The sequence below is a fragment of the Stegodyphus dumicola genome, chromosome 8 (genome assembly GCF_044657685.1).
Source record: "Stegodyphus dumicola isolate Sdum_Otavi_A_Nest chromosome 8, ASM4465768v1".
NCBI classification, from domain to species: Eukaryota; Metazoa; Arthropoda; class Arachnida; order Araneae; family Eresidae; genus Stegodyphus; species Stegodyphus dumicola.
The window spans coordinates 77,606,887-77,623,400 of NC_140775.1; the positions used below are offsets into that span (position 1 = coordinate 77,606,887).

The following is a 16,514-nucleotide window of genomic DNA, read 5'->3' on the forward strand; positions in this document are numbered from 1 at the left end:
AATTTCCGGAATAGAATCATTCTTCGCTTGGGTTGGTAGACCGCAGAACTTTTAGTCCTATTCAATCCAGATTGGAAAGTGACAAAAAAAAAAAAAAAAAAGTCTTTTGCTTGTTTTGCAGCGAACTTGTAACAGTTTCAATATTCGAGATTTTGCGGAGAAGGGGAGAACCTCCCAATCTTCGTACTATATAATGTATTGGCCAAAAAAATGAAGTTATTTTGACTATTCGATTACTTTCCCTTTATTTAAGCCATTCCGAATATTATTCCTAAAAAGCTAATCTGTGTTAAAACACAACCATTTTTGGAAGTTTACTATACTTCAGCAGTTACTGCAACTATGTTATTATAAACATTCACACATATACTCATAATGATCATAATAAACACAAATATGAACTGATCAAGTGGAACGAGAATGCAAATTATTAAGATCTGGATAGAAATTCAAACGTGTGTAGTATTTGGGTGGGAGGAAAAGAATGCCGAATGTACCGAAATTTTCTACTGCTTTCGCAATTCTTTGACCAATAGAACGGCGGGCACCTGTCTGTACTCTTCGTGCACACCAAAGGTTATGTTAATGCAAAGAAAGGGGGAAAAGCAATTTCCGGGAGTATGATTCACCATCTGACATTCTATATTAAGAAGAAAAGTTGTTTATTTCGTTTCGGCTTTGGTACGGGGAAAAATAGCGCGTTCATTAAAAAAAAAGCACTAAAAGCAAAAAATAAGCACTAAATAAGGGCTTTAAAGAAAAAGTAAGCACCTATAAGGGCCTTTATATTTTATTTTCAAATATAAGGACTTATAAGCACTTATAAGGACCGCTATGAACCCTGTTAAATACTTACAACTGATTATAAAATAAACCAAATCAGAATTGAAATTCATTGATTTTTCAATGTTATACATAAACTTTTAAACATTGGATTTTTTCCCACCATTAATTGGGATAAAATTATGCCATAAATAACAGCTTTATTATTTTAAAAAGTATTACAAATAAATTTTGGAATGGAAGTTATTGTTTACAAAATGGCAATAGTGGATCAGTTATAACTATCCTATTAAATAATATATATTTGCTGAACAAACATCTCTGTAATATTATGATAGTTGCTAAATTCTGAAAAGTCAAAAGAGCATTTTTTTTTTTTTTTTTTTTTTTTTTTTTAGTTAACAAATTTTTGATCATGAGTTTTTAATATAAGCATATACAATACAAATTAAATGTACTTTTTTATTAGAATCGAAGACAAAAAAAGACAATTTGAATACTTAAAAAAACATTTAATATAAAAAATGCCAGTTAAAAAATGAGCATTTGTTGTTTTAATTCAACAATTTGCAAGTTAACTGAAGAAACATTTTTTCGGAGGTAAACTCAAAAATTTTAATCTGTACTTGATTTTTTTTTTATTTATTAATTTTTTTTTTTTAAAATCTTCACTATCACACAGCCTTTTGTCTTAGAGTGCTTGATGATATGCACCATTAGCAGATCTGGCATATAGTAACATATCAGGATTTAAGATTAATATTCATCACTCCTCCATTTACTTTTATGGCATTATAAACAGTTCACACTGCTGTTGAAGCTTTCCTGAAGGTTTTCCAATGTACCATTATTAAGTGAAAACCACTTTATAATGTGGCATTGCCATTTCATAAAATTCGAAATAGTTATACAACACTCCAAAGTTCTTCAAAATCTGAATAGTAAATCAAGTCCTTAAACACAAAAGTCATACTGCAGCATAGTCAACAAAAGTGTCTTTCCAAACACCCTTACCTCTGAATAACAATTCTTTAAACAGCTCTCTTTGATTTATTTGCAGCTACAGAATTTATCCATTTATTTTCAAGTACAGTCAAAAGTTGTTAATCCGGACTCGTCGGGACTTCGGCGATTCCGGATTATCGATTTTTCCGAATTATAGATCATCAGTTTAAATCTGGTAAGATGGCATGCAGAAATTATAAAATTAAAAATATGAAACCGTAATTTATGAAATAAAGAACAATTATGATCTAAAGGGTATCAAAATTTACAAAAAAAAAAAGCTTAATATTTATTTGTTTACTTTATTAAACATTTCTTTCAATGTAAGTTGTTTAAGTTGCTTTGTTTTATGTGATAATACTTTCTCTTTCATTCTATAAACAGACATAATTTCTTCAGTTCCGCTGTTCAAGTCCTATAATTGCTGTGTCGAGAATACCAACTAATTCGTCAATCGAAATTGTTTCATTTTCAATAACCTCTATGTCACTCTCTTTACTATCGGAAGCGAATTATAATGACAAGGAATTTGATTTAAATCATATCAAAGACGGAGTACATCGAGATGAAATTCTACATTTAGTAAGGAATTATAAGCCAAATAAAATAAAAACATCTGCCCTGAAAATAAGGATAATGCTGACAGATCAACTTCCAAATCATTGCATGCCGCGGCGTCCAATTCATTGCTGATAATTCTAAAAATATTGCATACAGATTTACTAAAGGCATAAAAACCTTAACCGGAAATTAAGAACAACATAATTCAATCATTTTTAAAACAAAAAATGTACAATTTACAAACATATAAGAGTAAAGAAACCGAGATCACTGAGTCGGGTAACAGAGTGGATATATTTATAAATATATTTATATACGTTTGGCGTGGCCAATTGCAACCAAAATACGAGGTACACATCTACATGTTATAGCAGTCCTATATACACAATTTCAACATTCTGAGGCTACTCGTTTTTGAGTTATGCGAGATACGTACATACGTTCGTACAGATGCCACGAAAAGTTCTCTTCAGAATTCATTTTAAAGCAGTTTTATAATTTTTTTGGAGGAAAAGTCTTTTATTCTGTCCTTACGTACAAATATCACACAAAAACATCGTGAAATTGCATTTGAAAGCGGTCAAAATGGATATTTTCATTGAAATGTGCTGCCTGAAACTTTCCGCGATTACAATATACAATACTTCCTTTTTACTTCGTACAAGGAAGTAAAAAGGGAGAAAATACTAGACAGACTATTCATAAAATTTGTGCTATATATGAAAAAAGTGCTGTTTCTAATGATGCAATTCAAAGGTGATTTGAGAAGTATGAAAATTTTAGTCTTGAAGATTTAGTCCTCTCTGAATGACCATATTCTGCAAACAAAGCACTTTCATTTATATATATAAAAAAAAAAAAAAAAAAAAAAAAAAGGATGTTTTGCATATGGTGGCACTACAAAGGAATTGTATATTATGATTGCTGCCATCAAATCAGACAATAAATTCAGAAAAATGCTTGTAGTCTCTAGTTCATTTCTTTTATTTAACAAAGAAAGGAGGTGCTTTGAAACTTCTCCATAGATATCAAGTTTATTTTTCCCATAAAAGATATAAAGAACTAGTATTTACAGACTTATTTCCAATTAATATTAATATGTCAATTTTTAATGGCCCAAGATGCACTGCTCTAGCACCGTACAGTTATGGTTTAGATTCGTGCATACCTGTGGCTAGCGTGCAGTTACTTTTCTACCATCCAAATCCTAACTAAAACATTCTCTATAGCAATCAGTCACCAGAGAGAGCTAATAACACTTTCCAGTTGATATGTTTGAGAAGAGGTGTATCAGACACTATAACACTGTTTTCAAAACTAGATCCTATAATACCAGTCAGTTTTAAAAGCAAAAATCAAAGAAGAGTGCCCAGAAATGACCATTTGTCAAGCTGTTATCTTCCATCATGACAAAGCTTGGCCCCACATTTTGTTGAAAATCAGACAAAGATTTGGAAAGCTGAGTATGGCTTACATGTTTTGTATCCCTTCCCCAAATATTTACTAGATACTACCCCTTGGATTTTCCTTTTTTCAGGTCACTTCAAAACTTTCTGAAATAGAATTCATTTCTTTGCAAACTGACTGATAGCACTCAGATAATTTCTAACCAAATGACTTTTATTAAAAAAAAAAAAAAAAAAAAAAAAAAAAGAAAAAGAAAAGAAAGAAAAAAAGAAATATTCCAGCTGCCAGCGATTACAGCAAAAAGTCATAGAAAACAAAATTGTGTTTAGATCATTGAAATCTTTTTGAGTATTGCTTCATTTGTGGTTATCCTAAAAAAATTGCAGAACTTTCCAGATGACCCAATATTTTAATCATACTGTCCGCATTATTGATTAAGTAATGTGTTATTGGCATCTTCATATACAAATGGAGAGGATTTCAGTTATTCGATAACAATATTCTGGTGATAGCAATAACTGCAATCAGAGTATGTGGCTATCTACTGGACAGTTAAAAATCCAATTAAATTTTGCAAGCAGCTAATATATCATTAATTTACTGAAAATATTTTTTTATTAGCAACTTTTTACTTACCACACTCACATGCAATGACCTAATAGATACAGGCTGAGGAGGCGTGATTGGGAATAATGTTGTCTAAATAAAATTAAAAAAAAAAAAAAAAAAAAAAAAAAAAGATCAACTAAGCTAGTATACTGTAGAGGTAAGCATAAAAATTCAATACCATCTTCAAAGAAATTGTCAATTGGATAAATATTGAATAACAAATAATAATTTTTAATACATCCTAATCTTAAAACTTTACAGTTTTAAAAAAGGTTAAAACTACACTATACTGCAATATTGATAAACATTATATAATGAAATCAATATTCACACTTGCCCTCATAATATGACTCTATAGACATCATTGCTTTTGTAAAAGAAAAACATAAATAAAATCTTCAACTAAATAATATCCAAAAAATGCTGTTTCACTATTAAAAAAAGTAATGTTTAAGGAGGTAACAAAGTGAGAATTTTGTTCTTATCAAAAAGTATCACACAGAAAAGCATATACATAAATATTTTTAATTTTTCTAATACTAAATTATTGGAATTTTTCTAGATCTCTAATTTATAATTACTTTGACAATGATAATTAAAAACAATACATTATATTTGAATAATTAAAATAAAAATTACCGTAGGAGCTACAAGCCTCTCTTCTAATATATTTTCTACAGTAAGTTCAACTGAGCGTGTTATCAGTAAATCTTCTAGAACTAGATTATATGGCATATGAGGAAACATTTGAAGCACTTGGTGAACCTATAACAGATAAATATATAATGTTCCACTGTTTAAAAAGTTCATAGAAAAGGCATATCAAATGCACGAAACTTGCAATAACTGAACTTGGCTGTTAGAGGACATTGGCAGAGAAAGAATATGTGACGTGACAATCAACCAGACCAGTGTAATTTATGCTGTAATGCATACAAAACACTTTTCAACCATTCGTAATGCAGCATTTTAAAGCCAAAGGCATTTGAACAGAGAAAGTTGAATTTCTTTCATCTGATCCCTTATTTCCAAAACGTTCTTACCTCTGACACCGCTGTTCTCTGTTACCAAGATGGTTCTATGTGATCTATGTTCTCATATGGAGCAGTTCATGATAAATACCAAAAGAGATATTCTACCAATGCTTTGAAGAATGTCGAGCATTGAAGCAAATATATGTGTTCAAATGGATGTTGTTTTGAAGGTGGTAAAAGTAACATTTTTTTCTAACATTTCAAATACAGCTGCTTTATAAGCATTTTCCACAAACTTTTTGAATTTTTTTAAACTTTGGAGCGATATTATATTAACTCTTTCGCATCGAGAGAGGACAAAATCTCAATTTCCCAAACATCGAAAACGCCCGTATCTAAGAATTTCTCCTGGAATGCTTTTCCTTCCCCCATGACAAGTTAAATACTACAGCGCTAACAATACCCTTACTTAAGTAAAGCGAGAACTTCTTTCTTCGACGCTTTGACACTGGGATTGCAACTTCGGGCATCAAAAGCTAAACACTGACAGTAAGCAAAGGAAAGGAAGGAACAAAGGAAACAAGGAAATTGACAACAAAGAATGATTGACGTGTGATTTAACAACACCTGAAAGCAATGAGTAATGCAGTAACGTGATGGGGGAAAGCACTGGGTAGGAAATTATTCAGGCGTTTCGGGCGTCGAGCCGATGTCTGAATGCTAGGGCGCTTTGGGCGACTTTGATGCGAAAGAGTAAGAATAAGGCACTACATATACCCTTCAATTTTGCATCATTCTAAGTATTACAGAATGCTTCAAAAGCAAATATATCACCTCAACTCACTAACATCAGAAAAAATATAACAAAAATTACAGCATATACACCAGATATACTTTATTAAAAAATTTGATGTGGACAACTTCCTTGTACAACCTATTAAACCATACACAATTTTTTGCTGCATTTTATTTACACTTATTTCCTTGAATTTCATTAAAGATATATTTCTCATTCAATTAATTCAATTCTCACTTCACGGCAATGCAAAAATATGTAAAAAATCAAAACATCTTCTTTAAAAATTGAAAAATGTAGGAAAACATAACACCAAATACAATTAAAACATTTAATTTTCTTTACAATTAAAATTAAGTGTTTCTGCTCAAAAACAATCAATTTGGCCAGTGGGTAAGAAGGCAGATTTTTCAGTGCACAAAACTGAAAGTTCACTTTTGGTCCCCACTCCGCAAAAACATACTGAAGGTGCAGAAACTGACTTAATTCACTATTCTGCTTAATTTCAAATGTAAACAAATATGGCTGCTCTATTAGGCTCAGTTGCACTTAAACAACTTTTAAATTGTTGATAATTTTACAACTTTTGCATGTAGATTAACTAAAGGCATAAAAACTTTAACCGGAACATAAGAACAACATAATTCAATCACTTTTAAAGCAAAAATGCACAGTTTATGAACATATAAGAATAAAACAAACTTAGCTCACCGAGCCAGAGTGGGGTATTTTTTGCCTTTAACTTGTTCCATCGATTAGTATTTTACTGTGTTTTATAATTTACTTTTTATTTCGCATATAGGCTAATATATTACCTCATTCATTTGATTTGTTTTTTAATACTGTGTTAAAATTTCCGAAAATATTTAACATATAGTTTTTTCATTCGAACTTGTAAATATAAAATTTTTTTCTTTTCACACTATTCATAACTATTGAATATGCTTATGTTGGAGTTTTCTTTTAGCCACAGCTTTTGGTAACTTTTTGGCGAGCTTACAACAATTTATCTTCTCATTTCCTTAATTTTACAGCACATTGTGCAAAATTTTTTTACCAAAAATTGGTCTTTTTTATGTATTGTTCTCACAACTTTTCTTATAATAATATATATATATATATACAGTGGTGGCCAAAATTGTGGAAACTTTTGGAAATTTTTATGTTTTTGAACTTTGTATGCTTATAGAAAAAGCAACGTTTCACAAAATGCAAACTTGTATATATCATTTTAAAGAGAATTTATTACTGAATTCAATACAAAACACAAAATTCAATTATTTGCAATACAAAAAAAGAGTTAAACAATAATAGTTATCGATATACATTAGATAGTGATGATTGCAGTGAGTTATCAGTACTTAGCAGGGTACCCTTTATTTTTTATTACAGCTTCACATTGACATTTCATTGAGCTGACAAGAGTTTTAAGCTCTTCTTTTGTTATTACATGATGTCAGGAAACAATTATAGCCTCAATTAGTTCCCTTTTATTTGATGGGTGCCTCATTCGGACAAGAGTTTTCAAACGGTGCCACAAATTTTCGATAGGATTGAGGTCAGGACTGTTTTCTGGCCATGACAACAATTTAATGCTTTTTGTACGAAACCACTCTTTCGATATTTTGGCCGTGTGGCAAGGAGCAGAATCCTGCTGAAAAATAAACGAAGCATTGTTGGGAAAGAGATCTCTGATGGAATGTAGAAGTTTTGGTTCTAGAATAGTGTCAATGTATTTTCTGGCATTCAGTGTCCCATCGATGACATGAAGGTGACCAATACCATCTGCTGACATGCATGACCACATCATAACACTAACTGGCTTCTTCACAGTTGCTTGAATGCAGTCAAGATGTAGCTCTTCTCCTATTCTACGTCTTACATATTTTCGCCCATCACTACCGAATAACGATATCTTAGGTTCATCACTCCATATAACTTGTGGCCACTGATCATCTGTCCAATTAATGTGTTCCTTTGCCCACTGCAGTCTTTTTTTTTTTTTTTTTTTCCCCGTTGCTGAAAATTAAGATATGGCTTTTTTCGTGGAATTCCACCTCTCAGTCCAACATCTGTTAATCTTCTCCTGATTGTTCTTGAACTTACAGAAACACCAGCATCATTCAGATCACTTCTGATGGGCGCTGATGACATTTTTCTATCTTGGAGACATAGTCTTTTTATTCTTCTGTCATCAATAGATGTGGTGCACCTTTTTCGGCCTTTTCCTTTTTTGTTTTTTATTGAATTTGTCTCCTGATAAACAAAACTTTCGGACTCCAGATGTAGTCACTGAACCACCCACCTGTCTCTCAATTTCAGCATAGGAAAGACCACTTTCTCGTAACACAATAATATTACATCTCTTTTTAGGTGTCCAATCTACTCTTTTATTTGATGTCATTGCTTTTTGACTAAATATTAAAAATTTTTACAAAAATTCCTACTTGTAATTGCAGTATATAAAAAACAGGTCCTCCTTCTACAGAACAAAGCAAAATAATGAATTGTTTCAAGTGTAAAACATGATGTCAGCTTCTACTGGCAGTTACTAACATTTGATTGGTTCTCAGAACAAGAACAGTGATTGGCCAGGAAAGCTAGACATTACAAACCACTTCATAACTGTGTTTTTTATTTATATTAAAGTACATATAACTTTTTTTTGTATTGCAAATAATTGAATTTTGTGTTTTGTATTGAATTCAGTAATAAAATCTCTTTAAAATGATACATACAAGTTTGCATTTTGCGAAACGTAACATTTTCTATAAGCATACAAAGTTCAAAAACACAAAAATTTCCAAAAGTGTCCACAATTTTGGCCACCACTGTGTATATATATATATATATATATATTTATGATGTGGCCAATTTGAACCGAAAAGGGAGGTGCACAACTACATGTTATAGCAGTCCTATACAAAATTTCTACATTCTGAGGCTACTCATTTCTGAGTTAAGCGAGACACATACGTATGTACGTACATAAGTACATACAGATGTCACACAAAACAAAATCTCTTCTGAATCCATTTTAAATTCATTTTGAGAAAGAGTCCTTTGTTCTGCCCCTACACACAGATGTCATGCAAAAGCATTGTTAAATTGCATTTAAAAGCGGTGAGAATCAGGGTTGCCACTATAACAGGAGAACAAAATTCCCCAACTTTTCAGGTGTGTTTTAAGAAAATTCCAGTCTATCCGCGTAGTGTGCGTTGGCTGTGCTGAGAGGTAAATTAATTATGGTACAACTTGAAAGAGAAAAATTTGCCAATTACATATGACTTGTATATATAATCTCCAAAACATTACAATTACAACTATAATAGAAGTTGTTTTATCCACTGAAGACTGAGATTAGAATCTGCCCAATCTGCATTCCTTTTTTTTGCAGCCATTTTGCAGCTATACGAAAAAAAGAAATCTATTTAATGATATTTTAAAATAAATTTAAAATAAATTCAGGTATTTTATACTTATTTAGCAGCATACATAAGCAAAAATATGTGCATTAAATTTTGTGATGGTATGTCATTGTACTGCTAGAACTAGTTTCAGGAGTATGCCAGAGAAAATTGTCTGAAATTTGGAAGTATTATTAACTAATAACAAATAAATTTATAATAAAGAAGCCACATTAAATGATACGAATAGCATTAAAATAAAGTGCATGACTTGATTAAAAATTGAATTACAATAATTAACAATTTTTGGTGAATATCGCGATATTTGGCGAACAACCATATTAAATGGTTAGCCTAGATGACTGATTACTATTCTTTTATTTTACTGTAAATTGACAAATAAGGCATTTATTAAAAAGAAAAAAAGCTTTGAAAGATTTTTGTTGTAAATCCTAGTAAAGGGTAAGCCTTGGCACAATTTTGAAAATCTTCACCCACACCAAAATGACACGTTTATACTGCTCATTATAAATGTCCGGTTTACTGCTCCTCATAATGTCGCCAAATCCCGTGTATAACCATATACTCAGATTAAACTAATTTTGTTTCACGCGAGACTAAAAAGGTATTTTCTTTCATTCAATGTGCACTTCGCACGCACATGCAAGTCTCGATTCTTGAGGTTACTGGAAACTTTGTTGTATGAAATTACCTGACTTTTCATATTTTGACCAACATATTTAAATTCTCTGACCTTTTATGGTTAATTTTCAAATTCCCTGACTTTTCCTGGTAGCATGGCAACCCTGTAAAATGGATATTTTCATTGAAATATGATATCCGAAATTTTTTGCAATTACAAAACTTCCTTTACTTTGTACAAGATTAGGTATTTCAAGGACTTTAGGGATCAAATCAGACAACTTTGTTTACTAAACTACAATAAACGTTAAGTGTTGACTACATTATATTAAGCAAAAACTTACCATATTATCTAACTGAGATGTATGTATAGGAATTCGATGTCTACCTCCAAGCAAGCTTGTATGACTAACTTCCACAGAAAAACTAGGAAACCAGCTGACATAGCGAGAACCTGAAAACAAAAACATTTTTCAGTATAGTTACCTATAGCCCCCTTTTTTTTTTTTCAGTAGAAAAAAAAAAAACAAATACATATGCCAGTGTGTGTGTGTGTGTGTGTGTTAAAAGGTTTGGGTCTGATAATGATGTAGGAGCTAGAGAATTTTTCTTCAGTAACAGAAGTTATGACTTTCAGATCATTTTTAGTCAAGAGTAATTCACAGAATAATAAGCCCCTAATAAAGAGATGTCAGTGCCAAAATGAATGCACTCATTATCTTCGCATTGTTCAAAGCCCACATTTATATATTTGTAACATAATAAATGGAAAGCATAAAGGAAAGGTTGTAGATGACATGTTCATGAAATGAAAGGAAGCATTAATCGGAACAGGAATGCTATGCTGCTATGTTAAATTAAGAAATGGTATGCCTGCAAGTTACTTTATCTTTCAACAGAAGACAGTGTTTTATTATTATACATTAATAAAAGCTTTGGTTTCTTTATTATACAACAGACAGGTTTTACTTTCATTTTTGCTACTATATAAGCATCTGTATCACTTGTGCTATGTGAGAATCATATAACAGCCACACTTCTGAGATGATGTATTTCAAAACGTTTTATTATAACCATGCCACTATTTTTAGGACACAAAGAAAAAATAATCAAATAAAAAAAACACTTTAGGGCAGACAAGAAAAAACATGTAAGTGCATACAGATATGTAAATATATTATGTATTTGGCAACTGCTTTTAATATTAATATATTTACAAGATATGTAAATATATTATGTATTTGGCAACCGCTTTCAATTGAATGGAAGAAGAGCAGAAAAATTGTTTCTGGCAGTTTTTATTTTCCCTTCCTCACCTTTCAAAATGTTTTTTTAAATAAATTTTATTCAATATAAAAAGTTAAAACATCATTATAACAAAACTTAGAAAAGTAAAACTGTTACAGTAAAATACCTTTAAAATATAATGAAAATTCAAGAGTATAACAGTAATTTAGATTCTTACGTGTTACACAAATTTTCAGAATGTGCATAACCACTCTTTAGGCAACCATTTCTGTAACAATCCTTCAGTCAAATAATGTTGCCATTTTCATATGCATTCTTTTTATTGTATTCCAAATTTCAATGGTTTTTCATATACAAACCGCAATAATTTTAGCTTTTATTAAAATATGTGCTTGTAGAATTTGCCAGCAATGGAAGCAACTTTGCTATAATTTCTGCAGTAAGACAAAATTTTGCCACAAAATCTGTAAAATCTCTACAGGAAACAACAAGCAAATGCATTTGGTAGATAGCTGGTATTGCTGAGGTTCATGCGATACGTCTCAGCAATACTCTGCTTTTTTTAAGCGTAAACAGATTGCTCTGCCCTTGGAAAAAATAATGTTGCAAAAAAATTATAAAAATTTAATGGAGATTAATTTTATTTTCTTAATGCATCACAAAATCTTAATTTAACAATTAAATCTGTATTTAAAACTGCTAAAATGTGTTGTTGTGTTGACTTTTTATATATTGATAATATTTGTCAACTTAAATGAATATCCATAGTTTGAGAATCTTTCTTAAAAATGTGAAAATCACCAACTTTTACCCAATAAGCAACTTTTACCTTTTCATCTGTAAAAAGTCACCATATAGCACTAAGATGTTGCATTAATATGTAAGTACCGTAATTCATTGGTATATATACTTGAAAAATTAATACAAGTCATTCTGTAATTAAAATATCAATTACAAAAACCAATATAAACATTTTAAATATTTAAGTATTTGAAGTGTAAAAAAATAATAAAAAATTGAAAATCAGCACATGACCTAAATTCAAATAATACTTACCATCAAAATGAAAGAAATGGTTTGTGGTGGGGTTAGGATTTCGGCCTTGTGCATCCTGCCCAAGAATATTGTTACGATTTACATCCGAGACTGCACCTGAGTTATCTCTTTGAGCAAGTGCAACACGGCAAGTAGGACAGTTTGAAACTTGTTCTAACCACGAATGTAAGCAAGAACTAAAAAAAAAAAAAAAAAAAAAAAAAAAATTTAATCATTACTAAAATATTTGAATACTGTCATATGCTTTATTATTATACCTTAACCCTGCAATGTCTGGATTTACTGTAGACAATTGGTTGCCTTACACAATCTGTTGGCACCTTTTGACAGTTAATCTTTTTTTGTGTGTGTGGGAGGGCATATGCGTGCACGTGTGTCTGCTGTATATGTTGTTTAGCAATCGTATTCAAAATGATATTAGATTATTATTCCTTATAGGTCTGTAAGATGACATGATAACAAATTGTATCATGTTGTTTCTTATTCCTCCACTTTGCTGATCCAAGTGATGTGCAATGCTGACAATTATGCTGTATATCAGTTCTGTAGGAAGTAAAAGCCATTGCTCTTCCAAAGCAGTTGCAAGCATGGCAAGGGGCTGAAGAGGTGGACTGACAGCAACCACATCTCTTTCTAAAGCATCTTAAATATGCTCAGTAGGATTCAGATCCAGAGATCGAGCTGACCACTCCAAGCACTGAATTGTTTGTTGCTGAAGATAATCATCCATGATGTGAGCCCCCCTGCAGTCTGGCACTGTCATCATGGAGCAAGAAATTATCGCCTACTGTTCCAGCATAAGGGCATACACAAGCATCAAGGATGTCATCTCTACAGGCCTGAGCATTCATGGTTCCACAAGGAAGACATTCTGTGCATCTACCTAAAGAGATATCACCCCAAACATAGACGCAGCCTCCTCTGTATGCATCTCTTTCACAGATGTTTGATGGACGTTTTAGGTTCTCTCCAAATCAAATAATGCCTACTATAAATTTGGAGGCTAAACCTGGACTCATCCACAAAATGAACAGCCCTCTATCGATCGATTGTCCGGTGGACATGTTGATGTGCCCAACTCAAAAATGTTCCCTTTGTGGTGTAGTAGCCGAAACTGCTACGCAAATTCTGGATTGTGACACAAGGTTGAAATGAACTTCTAACTCAAGTTTTAAAAATAACATGAATTTTAATAACATGAAAACCTTAACAGTTGCATATCTTGACAGTATGGGACTTGGATATATTTAGTCCTGTAATTTCAGAATTTTGTTACGGGAAATATGTTCTAACGCATTATACACGAGGAACGATCATTCTTAGCAGGCCAACATGCCCATAGCTCTATACAGGAAAAATTGTTCTCTCTTCTCAGGAAACCACCTCATATACAATAATAAAGTGACCATCTCATGACCCTGATGAAAAGACTTCTTTTACCTCTTTATCCACTGGAGTGACCCACGAGGCTGCAACCGGAATCGTTAACAAAGGCACAGGGTTTCACCACAGATATGAAACTTGTGCACTCTGAAATCACTCACCCTTAATAAAGAACCTTTATGTCACTTTATCATCCCTTCTATGACGTGATGCGAGCAGCATGCAAATGGCTGGTCGCCTTGCATATAGACCTCCTTCGCGAAGATCTCTACAGTTGGATGATGCTGACACCAACCTTCCAGTGGTTGCAGCAAGCAAGGATAGGCATAACAACGAAATCGGTCATCAGTGCTCGTCGTAGTGGTTAGCCGTCCTTGGCTCAACATGTGGTTATAAATTGTTGCCAAAGTCTATGAGCCACAGAAAGACTCACATTTAGAAATATGGCCACTTCTGCCTGACTTTGTCCTGCCTCTAGTCTCCCAATAGTTCTCCATCACAGTTCTTCAGGGAAATGATACCTGGAGATCATTGTTACAAACTATCTCAGAATCAGAGCGAAATTTGCAAGTTTGCTCTGAAATATGCAATTTTATGCTCCTCGCAGATGAAATATTTCAATATCAGAAATTGATATTACCCAAATAGAAATTGAAGAATGATCTTTCTGAATAACTTTATTTTGGCTAAATACAGGAAAAGACAAGCCAATGCTTTTAAGAACTGACTTTTTTTACATAGTGCCGGAACTGTTTAGACCTTCCAAATAATAGTTGGCATTACATAATGACTTAAACAGAAATTTAGCTTTAGTGATGATGATTTCAAACCACCTAAGCACCAAAAACTAATGCAGAATTTCACACATTTCGATTAACAGAAAATGAAGGAAGACATTTCACTGAAAACCAAAAGGGAAACTCGCTAAAAAAATACAAGACTGTACTCCATTTAAGGAAGAAACAATTCCCGATACTGAACACTATATAAATAAGAGAAATAATCCTCCAGTTTCAATGCCACTGCACCTGATGTCTCCAGCCAAGAAGCACATTATAAAGAAGGAGCTCGATGATCTGCTGGAAGGAAAATAATAGAAGAATACGAGTCTCCCTATGCCGCACCTGTAGTTCTTGCGCCCAAAACCATATAGAAAAGCCCAGTTTTGCATCGATTACTGGGAACTAAATGCTGTTATGATGTCAGATTCATATCCATTACCTAGGATGGATGACTTGCTGCATGCTGCTAAACATGCTATTTGACAACCACTGATTTGTGGTCTGGGTACCATCAAGTCAGCATTTGCCTTACAGACAGAGACAAAATAGCATTTTTTTGGTGCTCGGGAACCTTCCGTTTCGTTCAAATGCTTTTCACATTGAAAACTACCCCAGTTGCTTTTCAGAGATTAATTTATAAATTCTGATGTGTCCTGAAAGATATGGTTGTTCTCTCTTACTTAGATATTATAATACTACCACAGACTTTCAAAAAAGACGTAGCTGATCTAGAAGCAGTTTTCGAGAGACTACTACAATTTAAATTTAATGCAAGTTGCGAGAAAGTTTTGCTTGCAGCAAAGTGAATTTTTTTGGTCAATGGATTACTGGTGAAAGAAGAGAGGTTGATCCAAAAAAAAAAAATTATACAGAAGGTGCCTGCTCTAAATAAATGGGAAACAAGCACAGTCTTTCTTGCAGACTCTTTCCTGGTGTAAAAGATTCAAACCGAAATTTTTAAAAATTAATTCTAAGTAATCTAAGAAAAACATAAGCTGGACAAGAAGACCAGATAAACAAAACTCTTTCCAAACATTAAAACAATTTCTCACTAGCCCTCCCACTTTACAGAAAATGATGCAACAAAACCTTATATTATTTAATTATACTTATGATACTTTTAATTATACTTTGGGTGCTATTACAAGGAAATTTATTTTAATTTGAAGATGGAATACATCCCTGAAAGAGCTAATTTTACAGCCAATATGTTATCATATCCCACATGAAAGAAAATCATGCAAAGTTTGTATGATATCTACTGATACACCAACCAGAATGCAGTAGAAATCTATGGAGAACAGCTGACGAATACACATCTTAAAAAGATCATAGAATCTTTTGAAAGTGAAGTAAAAGATGAATATTTCCCTAACTGGATCAGATGAGGTTATATAATGAACAAGAATTCCGTATCGCTATTCCCCAGACACTGAATCAAAAGAAACTCAACTAGTAGTACCAGTACATGAGTGAGAAAGTAGTCTTACACAATATTAGATGCTATGCTCCTACAGCAGGATATTATGGTACTGAAGGGACACACCACAGAATTTCCAAAAGGCATTGTTTCACAGGAATGTGCAAATACACTGCAGATTCCATAAGAAACTACAATGACTGTAACTATGACAAACTTTCAAACCAAAAACCATCCAGGTTACTCCAAACACCAATAAATGGTCAATGTTTCAAAATGCTACTGATTTATTTGACCCACTACCTGAAAGCATCAACATGAAAAAATGGATTTTTTATTGCTGAAGATTGCAACATGAAATGGGTAGAGCTTTTCGCTTTACCCATCGATACTGAAAACAAATGTGCCATTATATTAATCAAAGATATTTTCTTAGGATAT

General features: G+C 32.3%; 1 protein-coding gene across 1 annotated transcript in view; it reads right to left on the reverse strand.

The window, feature by feature from the left end:
• Positions 1–16,514, reverse strand: part of LOC118182070 (E3 ubiquitin-protein ligase AMFR-like) — a 93,387-nt gene that overhangs the window by 43,454 nt on the left and 33,419 nt on the right. Inside the window, exons 10-13 of the mRNA XM_085822018.1 lie at positions 12,489–12,664; positions 10,529–10,638; positions 5,005–5,130; positions 4,393–4,455 (exon numbers count right to left, since the gene is read on the reverse strand). Of these exons, the coding sequence (XP_085678144.1) occupies positions 4,393–4,455; positions 5,005–5,130; positions 10,529–10,638; positions 12,489–12,664 (475 nt within the window). The remainder of the gene's footprint in view (positions 1–4,392; positions 4,456–5,004; positions 5,131–10,528; positions 10,639–12,488; positions 12,665–16,514) is intronic.